The sequence below is a fragment of the Vicia villosa genome, linkage group LG5, assembly GCF_029867415.1.
Source record: "Vicia villosa cultivar HV-30 ecotype Madison, WI linkage group LG5, Vvil1.0, whole genome shotgun sequence".
Classification (NCBI taxonomy): domain Eukaryota; kingdom Viridiplantae; phylum Streptophyta; class Magnoliopsida; order Fabales; family Fabaceae; genus Vicia; species Vicia villosa.
The window spans coordinates 117,622,018-117,636,941 of record NC_081184.1 but is presented as its reverse complement, the minus strand read 5'-3'; the positions used below and the strand labels follow the sequence as shown (position 1 = coordinate 117,636,941).

At 31.7% G+C, this 14,924-nt stretch overlaps 1 protein-coding gene and 1 pseudogene across 1 annotated transcript; one reads left to right on the top strand and one right to left on the bottom strand.

The window, feature by feature from the left end:
- Positions 1 to 1,398: 1,398 nt before the first annotated feature.
- Positions 1,399 to 7,527, bottom strand: LOC131605240 (TORTIFOLIA1-like protein 1; annotated as a pseudogene).
- A 2,379-nt stretch (positions 7,528 to 9,906) lies between these two features.
- Positions 9,907 to 11,088, top strand: LOC131605239 (uncharacterized). Its single transcript, XM_058877620.1, has 2 exons — positions 9,907 to 10,540; positions 10,664 to 11,088. The coding sequence occupies exons 1-2, from the start codon at positions 9,907 to 9,909 to the stop codon at positions 11,086 to 11,088; spliced, it is 1,059 nt and encodes a 352-aa protein (XP_058733603.1).
- The last annotated feature ends 3,836 nt before the right edge of the window (positions 11,089 to 14,924 follow it).

Sequence of the window (14,924 nt, the reverse complement as noted above, 5' to 3'; positions counted from 1 at the left end):
TCAAACTGATTTTAATCCTTGAATATTTGATTGAAAAATATGAGTTTTTGGAAGATTCAGACACTCATACAGGCGCAACCAATCAAGGAGTTTATAGGAAAAATACAGATTTTATTGAGTTTCATAAAAAGGATCTTTGAGACTTTTTTAGGAAACTAAGATTTGATTTGATTTGTTTCTATTTTCTGTGAAGATCTTGCAGCTGATTGAAAAAAAAAAGAGAAGATTGGATTTGATTCAAGAGTCCATGCTCGTACTGCAAAAGTATATAAAAAGATACTTGCTTAACCTAGTATTGTAAACATTCACAAGAAGAAAATCGTGAGTGCAATAAGGGTTTAGGTTTTAAGAGGAGTTTAAGTTCTTTGTGTGTTTTTGTTTGTATGTCACTCATGTATCTTTTGATACATTGAGGTAGGCTAATTGTTCTCACTCTTGAAGCTTTTAATCAAAAAAATTGAGTATTTTTCTTGGTTTGAGCTTTTAAGCAAGACCAAGTATTGTTTATTTGAAAGTGTAATCTTTCTATTTTGGTTTTTCTAGTCATTGGGATTGTGATTAGTTTCTGGTACAGTTGCTAGGATTGTAACTGTCTTTAATCACTGAGGTGATTGTGGGAAGTGAGAGGGGATTCTCATCGTGATAGTTCATGATTCAAAGATCGACAATGCCTCATTATAATCGACTCACATCATTCATTTGGTTGGGAGAGCCTGATTCACCTTTAACTTTTGAGGAATTTGATCAACCATGGACTTTTGAAGATCAAAATCATGAATATATTATTATTGAAGTCATTTGATCAAGAAAAATAAAAAAAAAATCAATCAAGAATAAAAAAGTCAACAATTAGGGTTTTGACTTTTTCATGAAGAAATACATGTTTTTGACTCAACTTTGAAGGGCCGTAACTTTTTCATCCCTTGGCCAAATTATTTGTTCAAAATCTCGTTTTAAAGAAAAAGTCAAGATCTACATCTTTGTCACTGTGTAAAAATTCTCAAAAGATGAATAGTTTTTAAGTTATGAAGCTTTGAAGTTAAGTAAGTTTTTACCAAAAAGTAAGTGACTTTGAAGCCACTTCTCACCAAGATGCAAGTTGAATTTGAAGAAACACCAAACATGAAAGTTATAGAGCAAGTTTAGAATTTTCTAAAAATTACTGGAACTCCTCCATAGCATTTGTGAGTTAGGAGTTTCGAAGGCTTGAAGTTGGGCTCCCATTCTTGAATTTCAAGACATGAACAAGAAGAAACCAAGTTGCAAATCCAAGCCAAACTCACCAAATCTGAAAAAACAGGTCCCATAAATTGTTTAACACACTATAATCAAAACATTACACTTGCTTTTGAGCTATTATACAAGTGATTAGAGCATTGTCCAAATGATCATTTCATTTTAAGCATAAAGCCATGACTTCCATTCTTGTAAAGTGACTTTAATCACCAACAACTCTTGCATTGAGCTTCCACTTTGTTTTCTCTGTGCCAAAGGTGATTCAAATCCAACAAGCAACCTCCTACTCTGTATAAGAATCACCCTAAGCCATGTATAAAGTATTACAAGTACCATAGAGACCATAATTTTCTCTTTTCTTCACCAACAAGCAAAGTGACATAACTTGGGCATGGGAACTCCGAATGATTTGAAATTTCCCCCAAAAAATCACATTTTGTGCCTATAAATAGAGGCCCTTGCCTCTGAAATCAAACACACCTCAAGTCTAAAAGTCACCCTCTCATCCAAAATCTCTAAAATTTTCACTTGTACAAACTTGTGAAATTTGAGTTCCAAACTTGTTCAGTGTCAAACAAGTATCCAAACACTCTCCATACACCTCATACAAATTGTCCATGCCCTTACATTGAGCCTGTAATCATAGAATCACCACCCTCCATTTTCACTTCAAAGCTTTGCATCTTGATTTGAGTAGAGCAATACAGGTTACTTTGAATCGAGCTAAGCATCCAAACACCTCACATATCACCTATAGAAGCTATCCAAACTATAAAATAGCATCTGTAACACCTCCATCATCATCCACCATTGTTACTTGAAGCATTTAGAGTTGGACTCGGGTAGGAACATTCAAACAGTTCTAAGGTGTTGTGAGCATTCAATTAGCATCCTTGAGCCCTAAGGAAGTTATCCAGATCATTCTAACACTTCTGGAAGTCCCCCATTACAAGTTTCTATTTCCAACTTCATGAGGTAAGTTTCAAACTTTGACTTTTTAATTCTTGTACCTATTTTGATATATCTCGATACCAGTTTGTCCAGCATCATGTGAGGAGTAAAAGCCCTCAATCCATTGCCATTTATTCATTGTATATACCATTTAGTTTCATTTTGAAAAATTAGGGTTCATGTAGTTTTTTGAAAAATTCGTGAGCTACAGTTTGAATAAATTTATTAATGATACATGGTTGAGTTCGTGTTAAAATTCTGAACATATTTGGTCTTTACATCATTGAGAACGGTTGCTTAAATCTCAAACACAATTTCTAATAACCACGTGAACCAAGGTTGGAGATGAAGTTCATTATGAACTTAGAACACTTTTTTATCATATATTTACGCGTTCATTTGGTAAACACTCATAGTGCGTTGGCCCAATGTTAAGCTTTTGGCCTGGTACAACCCTATTTCTTTACCACTTGTTTATTTCACTTTTTTTAATAACTTTGATATTTATTTTAAAATAATAAAATTAATCATTTTGACTTGAAATTTTGCACACTCTTTGCTTATGTGACATATTTTATGAATATACTTTAAAAATAAAAAAAAAAAATATTATTTAATCATTTTAAATTAAATCAAAAAACAATTGTTTATTCCTTTTAAAAGGCTTTAAAGATCAGCCTCTTTTAATATTTTCACCAAGTAAACTTGACTATACTTTTGTGTGAATCAATTAGGGTTAGGATAAGCTTCCCTTAAGAACACAACATGTTCCCTTAGTCAAGTCTACCTAAGGCTTAGTCTTAATCAACTTTTTAATTAATTAGGTTTATGTACACAACATAAAACCCTGAAACCCTAATTTGTGATCTCTTTATCTTTAGCAATATCGTGTTGATATAACTTGTTGCTATGATTTCTCCTTACTTATATACTTGTTAATTTGTATCCTTGTACATTTATACTTGGTTTATGTTATTACCTTTGTGTGTGTGTGTGTGTCTATATATATATATATATATATATATATATATATATATATATATATATATATATATATATATATATATATATATATATATATATATATATATATATATATATATATATATATATATATATATATATATATATATGAGGGCATATCTAGTGAGAATGGATAATTTATATGAGAATGTGAGAATGAATTTGAACCATTAGATTTTAAAATAAATGGTGGAGATTAAGTGTGAATCTTTTTTTCTCTCTCCTCCATTATTATAATAAATATTGAGGAAAGAGAAAAAAATTGACACTTAATATCCACCATTATTTTAAAATTTAATGGTTCAGATTCATTCTCACATTCTCACATAAAAATATCATTCTCATATGATACGTCCTATATATATATATATATATATATATATATATATATATATATATATATATATATATATATATATATATATATATATATATATATATATATATATATATATATATATATATATATATATATATATATATATTGTTTACTAACCCTAAATGCATGAGACATCTATCCATCATCACATCATATTCATTCATACATGAAATGATCGTGAGGTGTGTCATCCTTTTATTCATTCAACTTTTATCTTTGAGCTTATACATTAATATCGTTGAACTCACCCTTGACTGTATCCATTATACATATGTTATATCACACACATCACTTGAGATATTCACCATAATTGATTTGTTAAGATGTTGCCAAAAACTTCAAAGGAATGGGATTGGTATTGACTAAAATTGTCAAGGTACCCACTCTATTTTCTAACTCTTTTACTTTGTGCCATTGTTAAAGCTTTGCACCCCACTTGTTTTTAAAATTGTTTTGTATTATTAAAGCTCAACCTTTTTAAATCAACCCTTGGTTTTGTATTGTTAAAGCTCAACCAACCTCTTTTATTGAACCCTTGCCTTGTATTGTTAAAGCTTGACATCTTTTAAAACTTGTTAAGTATTGTTAAAGCTTAACATTTAAAAAACACGTTGAGTATTGTTAAAGCTCGACACCCAATTTTTTTTGCCACTTCACTCTTTATTTTCCTTTTAAGGGGAACTACAAAAGCTCTAACTTTTCTATTGCACTTAAGGGGTATGTAGGTTTAAGATGCGATGTCTTATCAAACTCACTTTTAAAATCTTCTTTTCTCATCCTCCCACTCTATTTAAAAAAAAAACACAAAAAACAGTTTTATGACAATAACAACAATAATATATATTTCAAATAGGTTCCTACGGAGTACCTTAGATATGAGGGGTGCTAATACCTTCCCCTTACATGACCAACCACTAGTGTAGAAATGACTTTTTACATCGGGCAAAAAACACATTTTACATCTGGTCTACTCTGATGTAAAGTCAAGTGATGTAGTAAATCAAAGACATTTTACATCGGTCAGTAGCCCGATGTAAAAAATACACCTACCACATCGATTGACTATTATATCTGATGTGAAATAGGGGGTTAATTCTATTTTTTTTTAAAATAACTACAATATTTAACATCGGTTGACTTAATGGCCCGATGTAAAATATATGTTTTAACATCGGTTGTCTTAATGACAAGATGTAAAATATAGGTTTTTACATCGGTTGTAAGGCACATCCGATGTAATATGTTTGCTATCTTAAAAAATTTGGCTATTTAATTTTTTTGGGTACCTATTTTTCTTATTTTTCCTACATCACACATACCACATTTAGGTCGCTATTTTTCATATTTTTTTCAACATATCACACCATCACATTTAGGATGCTATTTTCATATTTTTCTAACTATTGAAGGGTGAGTTTATTGCACCAAATAGCTAGGATGCACATATATATTCTTCAAAATGAACAATTGATTTACAAAAGTATTAATCTAGGATACACACAAGTGTATAAAGTTATAAGGAAGTTTACACACGGTAGACTACTACAACAATAACACCTTTGACAAGCCTTTCTTGACTCATTTCTTTGAATAATCAATGCACCTTTGAAACACACGGCAACCATGTTGATGTGGATGTGTAGCAACATCAAGAGAAAATTTTGTTGCACTATCCAAGATAAATGTGCCATATATCATAGAGAAAAACGAAAATCAACAAACTTTTAAATTAATTTCAATCAAATACACTGAAATATAAGTCAAACAGAGTGAAAAAATGAGAATAGCATCACAAATATATGTTCTTCAAACTATCAAATGAATGCTACAAGACATGTGTTTTAAAATATATAATTGTAAATCCCAGAAGTAGTATGGATCATATTGAGAGAATAAAGAGTGAAATCTAAGCCTAGTAGGTACTGAAAAAGTAGTAATAAAAATCAAACAGAGTGAAAAATGAAAACAGTTGAAATATGAGCCTATTAGGTACCAAAGACAATAATGAATTTCCATATAGATAGATGATGTAAAAGAATCACCAATTATGGTCCACATTAAATTAAAAGTAACACACGTTTTAAAAAATAAACAAAAACAGAAAAAAGTGGTATACCTCATTATCTTGAACACTAAAGCATGTCAAACAATGTTGTATGACATGGTTTCCATTCACATCCTTGACAAGCTCAAGAAAAGCAGGTTGAATTGCAGCCCTCACTAATGCAATTTGCCTCCTTAATTTGATAGTAGAAATCAAAACCCGGACCACTCTTGTGCTGAAAATTTATAACATCATTAGTTCAATGTATAAAAATCTGGATAATCTATAAAAACATGGATATTAATTACGTCAGTTGTAAAAATATGAAAGAGTTGAATTGCGCTGAGTAAAACATATACATCACATACCATGTGACACGTAACAAGAACATCTTCAGAAAGTACTACAAATATGTGAGTATGCTCGTGTGATAAAAGTTGTAAAATTTTTTATTGTGATAAATCACATAAATGTTAAATACACTCTAGTGATTTTGTTATTAATAGGTGTTTAGGAAATCATATAAAACTTTCTTTTCTTACTGAAAGCTCTTCAAGTGTTATCATGTTGTGAAAAGTAAACGAGGAAGCTAATGTTTATAAAACTACTACATTTAGGAAAATGTCTAGCAGCTTTAGGACTCATAAATTTAGAAACAGACATGTAAATATTTATATGTATATCCATATAGTAAGCAGAATATTAATACCTGTAATTGATGCATCATGTTTTCCTGTTTGATTTCAATATCTGAAAGTTAATTTCGAATACAAGTCATTTCATTTGCCCTTTGTAAACAACATTCATGTGTAATATGAGGATTTGGCTCGGCGTCTGTAGAATCAGAACTTTTAGGATTCTGCATATTTATGGAGTACATCTGTTCATTACAATTTATTTCTTCACCGAACCGTTGGCTTCTCATAATTGGCTTCTGTAGTTCATTGTTTACAAAGCAGTCATGGGAAGTTAAAAAATTCGTTTCATAGTTAGAAATAGAAGAGCACTCCTGCTTATCATCCATAGGCATGTATTCAAAACCCCACATCCTGCATGCTTGTAACATCAACACTCATTGCTTTTAGTGGCTTGGTGACAGAACTAGTCTCAGAATAGCATCCCTAATGGGTTTGACCTATAACCAATAATCCATATAAGTTGAAAAGAAACATGGAAACTGAGAAATATATTAGTGCAAAAATTGAGAGTCAGAAATCACCTTGTCAAACCTAGAGGAGTCAAGAGAATGAATACAAGAAGGCCTTAAAGACGACAAGAAAGAAACATGGCTCAAAGAAATTTTTCCCAATGCTACAGAAGCTGCTTTACGTGTTTTCCATTCAGTATCTTTTAAGGCCTCTCTAATACCGGCAACAACAGTCGTTAAAATAGTTTGTGTGGAAGCTCCCCCGGCCTGAATGATACTCCTATTCAACTCAATGATTGCAGGTTTAGCCATAAAATGTTGATTCTTAAGCAACTTAAGAATCCTAATCAACATGTGATGCAATATCGAAATAGGAGGACTGTGTGTGTTGTGAATAACAGTAGCAAGAAAAAAAGCAGAAGCAGACTGAACATGCTTATTCTGTTCACCAACCAGAGCTTCAAAAATTGGACTAGCCAATAACACAGACACCTTATCTTCATTATTTTGATTACCCAATTTAGACACAATTACCGTAACCATTTCAACACATGCTTCTCTAACTGAAGAATATGAATCTTTAAAGCATTTAACAACCGTGGCAAACATTTTGGAAATATAAGGAAGGACGAGAGCTTCATAAACTTCCGCTAGAGTTCCCATGAGTTTTATACATTGTTTTTTGATGGAGGTTTTCTGTTCAGAGTGAGTCGCTAAACTTTGATAATGACCTAGGTCTATCTTCATTTCAATCTTGTTGTTTTGATCTCAACCAGCGTCAGTATCATTCCATTTCAGTTTTCTAATACATAATGGTAAATAAGAATTGGCTTTCAAATTACCAACCATGAAAATAAAAGTTATTGCAAAATTGAGACTCTGCAGAAATTGTAAAAGAATGTTATATGTATAAAAGTAACATACCTTGATGTTGTAAATTTAAAATTACTTCAAGCAACTTTTTGGGATCTAAACAACCATATCGAAAGAATTATGCAATTGCTATATTATGAAGGACCTGAAATATTTGGCAGCATTAGACTTAGAGAAAGGGATTGTCTAAGACAACATTATAAAAAACAAAATGTAAAGATACTGTAAGGCCTGATAAACCCATCAAAACCATTGTCCTTTGCTATTAACAAGCTTGAATATGGATGATAAATAATTTCGTTGTATTGTTAACATAATTGAATAAGCAAGTACCCTCCCCAAAATTAAACACATATTGACTATTAATAACTCTAAACCCTAAACTTGTAAGAGATTCGCGAAATGTAGGAGAGCACAAACACCAGATCCATAAATTCAAAAACACAAACATGCACACACACAACCAAACAAACAAATGATGATTCCATTTCATTTCTTCCACAACAATCACTTCTGCATGTTGAGAGCCAAAAGGCCCAAGACATTTCAAATACGAAATACGTGAAGGATGTACACAATCTTAACAAACCGGGAAGAGAAAAGTTACAGTGCAACAAATATATATTCACATGGCTTGCATGGAGATAAGTAAACAGTTTGGAGTTGTCATTTCCGATCTAATAAATTTCTCATGTAGTTATTTGTTACTTAAACCACAACACGTCAAATAGTGTGAAATGGATGAATTCCCACAAGCATCTGTTTAAACCAGTTTAAGCAGCTTAAAACAAACTTATCCAGCTTATGTTCACATACTTCCTACCCTCAGAAATGCACAATTTCATATCAACATATGAACTTACACACATTTAACATCTACAACCACATAAAACTTAACTAAAATGCAAGTGCTTACTAGATAACAGTTAACCGAAGGTATCAAAAATGAAATTCACCTAGGCACAAAAAAAAACCGAACCAACAAATCAATCAATTGAAGTATATCAATTACTTTAGAAAACATAGAACCAAGCCAATAAACGATATCAGAGCAATTGTTGTGTGTAACAAAAACAAATCGTAGCAATCCGTACCGAAGGAGAGGATAATTTCATCGATTACCTTCAGATCGCTAGGCTTCTTTTGCAAGAGATAATTCATGACATCAACGCATTCAAAGAACTTGCCAGATTGATAATACACAGCCGCGTCTTTGGCGAGAGAGAAAAGGTCGTCGTTAACTACGCCGACGACAGGACCATCGCAGTTGTTGGATGACGAAGCTGGAGAAGAGAAAAACCCTTGCTCTTTATTTTCGGTAGCTTAGATAGAGAAGAAAAGACGAGTGAGAGTCGAAGATTCATATGAAAACCAAGTGGTCACGAATCAATCCTTCGACGAGGCAGAAAAATTTAGAGATTTAGGGTCTGTGCATTACCCGAAGCAGTTTCGGCGCACGAGGCAGAAGAAGAAAGAAATTGTGATTTCAGAATTTAGGGTTTTGTTTAGAAAGGGGGAGGATTTTACATCAGTGGAGTAAAAAACCCGTTGTAAAGGTCAAATATAACAAAATTTTATCTATTTACCAAATTGCCACTGTATTTTATTTTTTCATCAATGTACTTTTTACATCGGTGCAAATTTAGGTCTGATGTGAAATTCTTTATAACAAAATTTCATTTTATTTATCAAACTGCCACCGTGTTATATTTTTCCTTAAATCAAATATTTTTTACATCATTGTAAATAAATATCTGATGTTAAATTCTTTGACAAATGTTTTTCACATCATATATCTTGAAACCTGATGTAAAATCATTTAACCAAATGTCTTATTTCTAGTAGTGAACCCCCGTACCTAGATCTCTGATAAGTTTATTAGTTTTGATTTTAAAAACTTTCGTGGGTTTTATTTCACTCTTTCTCCCATTTCCTTTGGAAATAATAAAGCGCGGTGGCAAATCTGTTAAAATATCTGAGCTAAGTCAATCAATGGCTCTAGTTTCACAAATTTCACCGCCACAAACTGGGTTAACAATTATTTGTGTTGTTTATCATTCTGCAAATTTATTACAGCTTTGATATATTTGTTCTGCCACTCAGTATATGTCATAGCATCTGTCTTAATATTCTGTTGGTGTTAGGACATCAGTCTTGACATTTGTATTGAGAGTGCCAAACTTCAATTGGCATCAGATCAGACACCCTGTTCATTTTATTGGGTGAGCTCCAGGGAAAATATTTTTTGGTACTATGGATAAGGAAGGAGGATACAACAACATACCATTTTTGTTATATGGTTCAAATTATGACTGGTGGAAGGTAAGAATGATGGCTTTTTTGAAATCCATGGAAAATAAAGCATGGAAGGTTGTTTTGAAAGGATTTAATCATCTTATTGTGAAGGACAAAGATTGGAATGTATCCTTCAAACCAGAAGATGATTGGTATGATGAGGATGATAAACTAGCTCTTGGAAACTCAAAAGCTTTGAATGCTTTATTCAATGGAGTAGACAAGAATATTTTCAAGTTAATTAATACATGCACTGTAGCTAAAGATGCTTGGGAAATCCTCAGAACAACACATAAAGGCACATCTAAATTTAAGATGTTTAGACTTCAACTTCTCACCACCAAACTTGAGAACCTAAAGATGAATGATGATGAAAGAATTCAGGACTTTTGCAAGAATGTTCTAGAAATTTCAAATGCATCTAGTGGGTTGGGAGAAAAGATGTTAGAAGCAAAACTTGTCAAAAAAATTCTCAGGTCCTTACCTACAAAGCTTGATATGAAGGTAACTGCCATTGAAGAAGCTCAAGACATCAACAACATGAGAGTAGATGAACTTATTGGGTTACTTCAGGCATTTGAAGTGTTAATAAGTGAGAGATCTGAGAAGAAGTAAAAGAGCATGATCAGAACTTATAACAATGAAAATGCAAAAAGTCATTATGACATGGACACTAATGATGATATGTCAAAAGCTATTGTGTTATTTTAAAAAGACCTCAATCTGGTATTGAACAAAGTGAAGAAAAAACCAGATGTCCAGGACATCTCTTCAAGCATTAGAAAGGATAGTGATGATCAAAAGAGAGTAATAACAACAGATAATTATTTTAGTAAGAATGATAAAGAAGTTACAAAGAAGGTCATAAACCTAACAGGGAGGTATGAATATGATAAAGACTCCTATAATGAAGATCCATCCTATGAAGAGTTAGTTGTATCATACAAAGAACTTTATGAGAAATTTGAAGAAATGTGTAAGTTAAGTGAAACACAGAAGAAGGTCTTGACTCAAATTAAGGAGGAAAAAGAAAAACTCTTAGCCATAAACCTCGAGCTTCAAGATAAGGTGAATCTATTATCTTCTGAAATTGAAAACATAACTAGTGGATCTGACATGATAGATGAATATTTAAACTAGAGAAAGCGGTAGAAAATTCACTAGTATAGGTTTTAACTATCAGTCTTTAATAATAAAGGGAGAACCACGGCGACAAAAGATATCTTTGATAAAAAGGAAGATGAATTAACAATGTCACACCAAATGTTCCAACATCCTTCCCAGTCACAAAAAGGTCAAAACAAAGTTAAAATTAGACTATGGAAGTGTCATGTCTGTGGAAAGTATGATCACATCAAAACTTTCTGTTTTAGATTGTATGGTTACCCAAGACACTCTCCTCATTCCATTTTGACATTTTAGATTGTATCTGTGTTGTTTATCATTCTATAAATTTATTACAGCTTTGACATATTTGTTCTGCCAGTCAGTAGATGTCATAACATCTGTCTTGACATTGTGTAGGTGTTAGGACATCATTCTTGACATATGTATTGAGAGAGATCCAGAATTTCAGGTTGTATTACCTAACCATACAAGACACATTAGTTATCATAGCCACATCTCAAGAAAATTCCTCCATATTCATTCCTAAATAAGCATTTCGGAATTTCAGGCTATGGCACTTTTCTAATGCTTGACTTCTAAATTTGCTTCAGAGCTTTCCCTTTGTAAATGTTGATTATAACTCTGTTTGCGATATATGTCACTATGTTAAAATTTTCTCTTAATATCAATAAAGATGACAAATGTTATGAAATGTTCCATTTTGACATTTGGGGCCTCATAGATATTTTTTTAACTTCTTTAGACAATCATAATATATTTACTTGATCCTTTTTTGGATAATTTTTGTCTGAAAAACCCAACCTTGTTAAAATTGTAAGAAGTGATAATGTACTTGAGTTCTTAATGCCTTATTCCTACGCATCTAAAGGAATATTACATCAACTAGTTGTGTTGATACTCTCCAACTAAAAGGTTGTGTTGAAAGAAAGTATAAAGAAATATTAAATGTTGGGAGATCATTGCTTTTTCAATCAAAACTGCCCAAACAATATCTATCCAATCTTAGAAGCCCCCAACATCATTAACAAAATTCCTAGTCCAATCATGCAAAACAAGTCACATTATTTTCGTAAATTTTTTATGATCACTCTAATATCACTAGACTCAATTTTTTTTGCTCCCTATGTCATGCCTCTAACATTCAAAATCATAAAACAAATTTGGATGTTAGAGCTAGAAAGTCTATTTACTTATGACACAAGCAAGGTGTAAAATGAGTTATTTTACTTGACCTAAACACAAAGGACCATTTTTATTTCTAAACTTGTAACTTAGCCTGAACATATCTTACCCTATCAAAACTTAGATCCACATTTTCATTTGAACTATCACTCCACTCATCTCATTTCTACCAATCCTGATATTGTGACCAATACTGAACCTAACCATGAACTTATTTGACCAAATATTGACATTGAAACCATACCTTATATACATCTTACATTTAATGAACCTTCCATAGACAACTCAGATTAAAAAATGACCATGCAAATTCCATTAAACCCGTCAATGACACTAACCAAAATATCATAAGATGAACCAAAACTAAATATAAACTTGACCACTTATCTGACTACATATGAAATCTATCATTGGATTCAATCACATATAATTCTTTAATTATTTTTTACCCTATATCTCATTATCATTTATATTCCAATACTAGTACTCAATGTTAATGATAATCTTGCCGATTATAATCAAGCTAGCACTCAATAATTTTAGGTGCAATCCATGAATTCCAGGTTACAAGCTTTATAACAAAATAAAACATGGGTTTTTATAGATACTCACACACATATCAAACCAATAGGAACCAAATGGGTTTACAAATTAAAACACAAGGAAAATGACACAATTGAAAGGTATAAAGCAAGGCTGGTTACAAAGGGATACAATCAGGTAGAAGGAATTGACTACTTTGAAACATTTTTAGGTGTGGAGAAAGCCACACTTGTGAGAGTCTTTCTTACATTAGAAACCGTCAAATACTGGCATCTACATTAATTAGATGTAAATAATGCTTTCCTGCATAGTGACTTGTAAGAGGAAGTTTACACGAATGTTCCACAAGGTGTTACGAGCCCAAAACCTAATCAAGTATGAAAGATAATCAAATCCCTCTATGGTCTCAAACAAGAAAGTAGAAAATGGTACAAATAATTGACAAGTGTATTACTTGATAAAAGGTATAAGCGATCCACGTTAAATCATTTTTTTCACTCTCCATAAGGATTCTTCTTTCGCAATTCTCCCGGTGTATGTAGATTATGAAATTCTAGCAGGAAACTCCCTTTATGAGTTTGATAAGATCAAGAATATTTTGGATTATCAGTTCAAGATTAAGGACCTTGGTTAATTGAAATATATTTTTTTAGAGTTGAGGTAGCTTATTCCAAAATTGGCATAACCATTTGTCAAAGAAAATATTGCTTTGATTTTCTACCTGATGCATGATTTCTTGGAGCTAAACCTTCCAAGACACCTCTTGACCTCTCAAGAAAAATACACCAAGATTCATTAACTTCTTTTATAGAAGACTTGTAGGAAAAAATTTGTATCTAACCACTAGTAGATATGACATTGCTTTTATCATAAACCAACTCAGCAAATTTATTGCTTCGCATACTATTATTCATTATGAGGCTGCCTGCATATTCATATAATACCTTAAAGGTTCACGTGATCGAGGCCTATTGTTCAGGAGAAATGCACAACTCTAATTGTTTATTTCACTAATGCACAACTATAATTGTTTATTTCACTAATGCATATTGGGCAGGCTTCATTGACACTAGGAGATTTAACATGGTTATTTATTCTTCCTTGCTTCATCCTTGATTTCAAGTAGAGCTAAAAAATAACATATTGTGTCAAAAAGTTCTTCTGAGGCATAATATAAAGTTGTTTCTTTTGCCTCTTACGAGCTTCAATGACTTGTCTCATTACTTGGAGAATTAGAAGTCCAATGCACAAAACCTTCAGTTTTATATTGTGAAAGATCAAAGTGTTATACATATTTCTACCAATCTTGTTTTCCATGAAAGATTTAAGCATCTTGAAATTTACTATCATTTTGTTCGAGAAAGAATCCAAAATGGAATGTTGAAACTACTTCCAATTCACACCAAGGCTCCAAATTACTGACTTTTTTTACCAATCCCTTACCACCCAAGACTTATCATTCTTTCGTATCAAAGCTCAACATATTATACGTCTACCATACTTAGCTTGAAAGAGGGTTTTGAACTTGTAACTTCTAGTTAAAGTCACTTATGAAATTACCTATCAAACATGTAACTTGCAATACAAGTCAATGCTTTGCATTATGCCTTTTACATCACTTACTATTGTAGGTTGTGAGTTTTTGGTTGTTAGAGTTAGTTAGGATATGCACATGCTGTAAATAATATTTTGTAACTAACTTGTATATGATTCAATGATATTTCTAATCAATTGAGTTTGTTAGCTTTTCTCCCAATTTTTTCTTTTCGGTGTAATCAACACAAAGATTTGCTATATACCAATTTAATAATAATACCAATTTTACGAATAACCTAAATAACTTAAAAGTCTCATCATCAAATCAAAACAGTGTTATATTATTAATTTTAAAAAAATTATTTAAAACCATTACATTAGTTTTAAGAAAATGAAGCTGTCATTGATATTTGATATTTGTTTCCAAGTTATAGTACATAAAAACATTACACTAATTTTAAACTTCACTCTTTTTAATTATGTAATTATTTATTTAATTATAAGAAATAACTTAGGTTGAAAAGACTATTAGTATTAAAAAAAAAAACAAACTTCCAAAATTGCATTGCCAATGACTGCGTGAAAAT

Excerpts from the sequence above, each read along its gene's own strand:
- LOC131605239 (XM_058877620.1), top strand. The coding sequence starts at position 9,907 with ATGGATAAGGAAGGAGGATACAACAACATACCATTTTTGTTATATGGT. Across the intron at positions 10,541-10,663 it reads GGCATTTGAAGTGTTAATAA|ACCTCAATCTGGTATTGAAC; the intron begins GTGAGAGATCTG and ends TATTTTAAAAAG.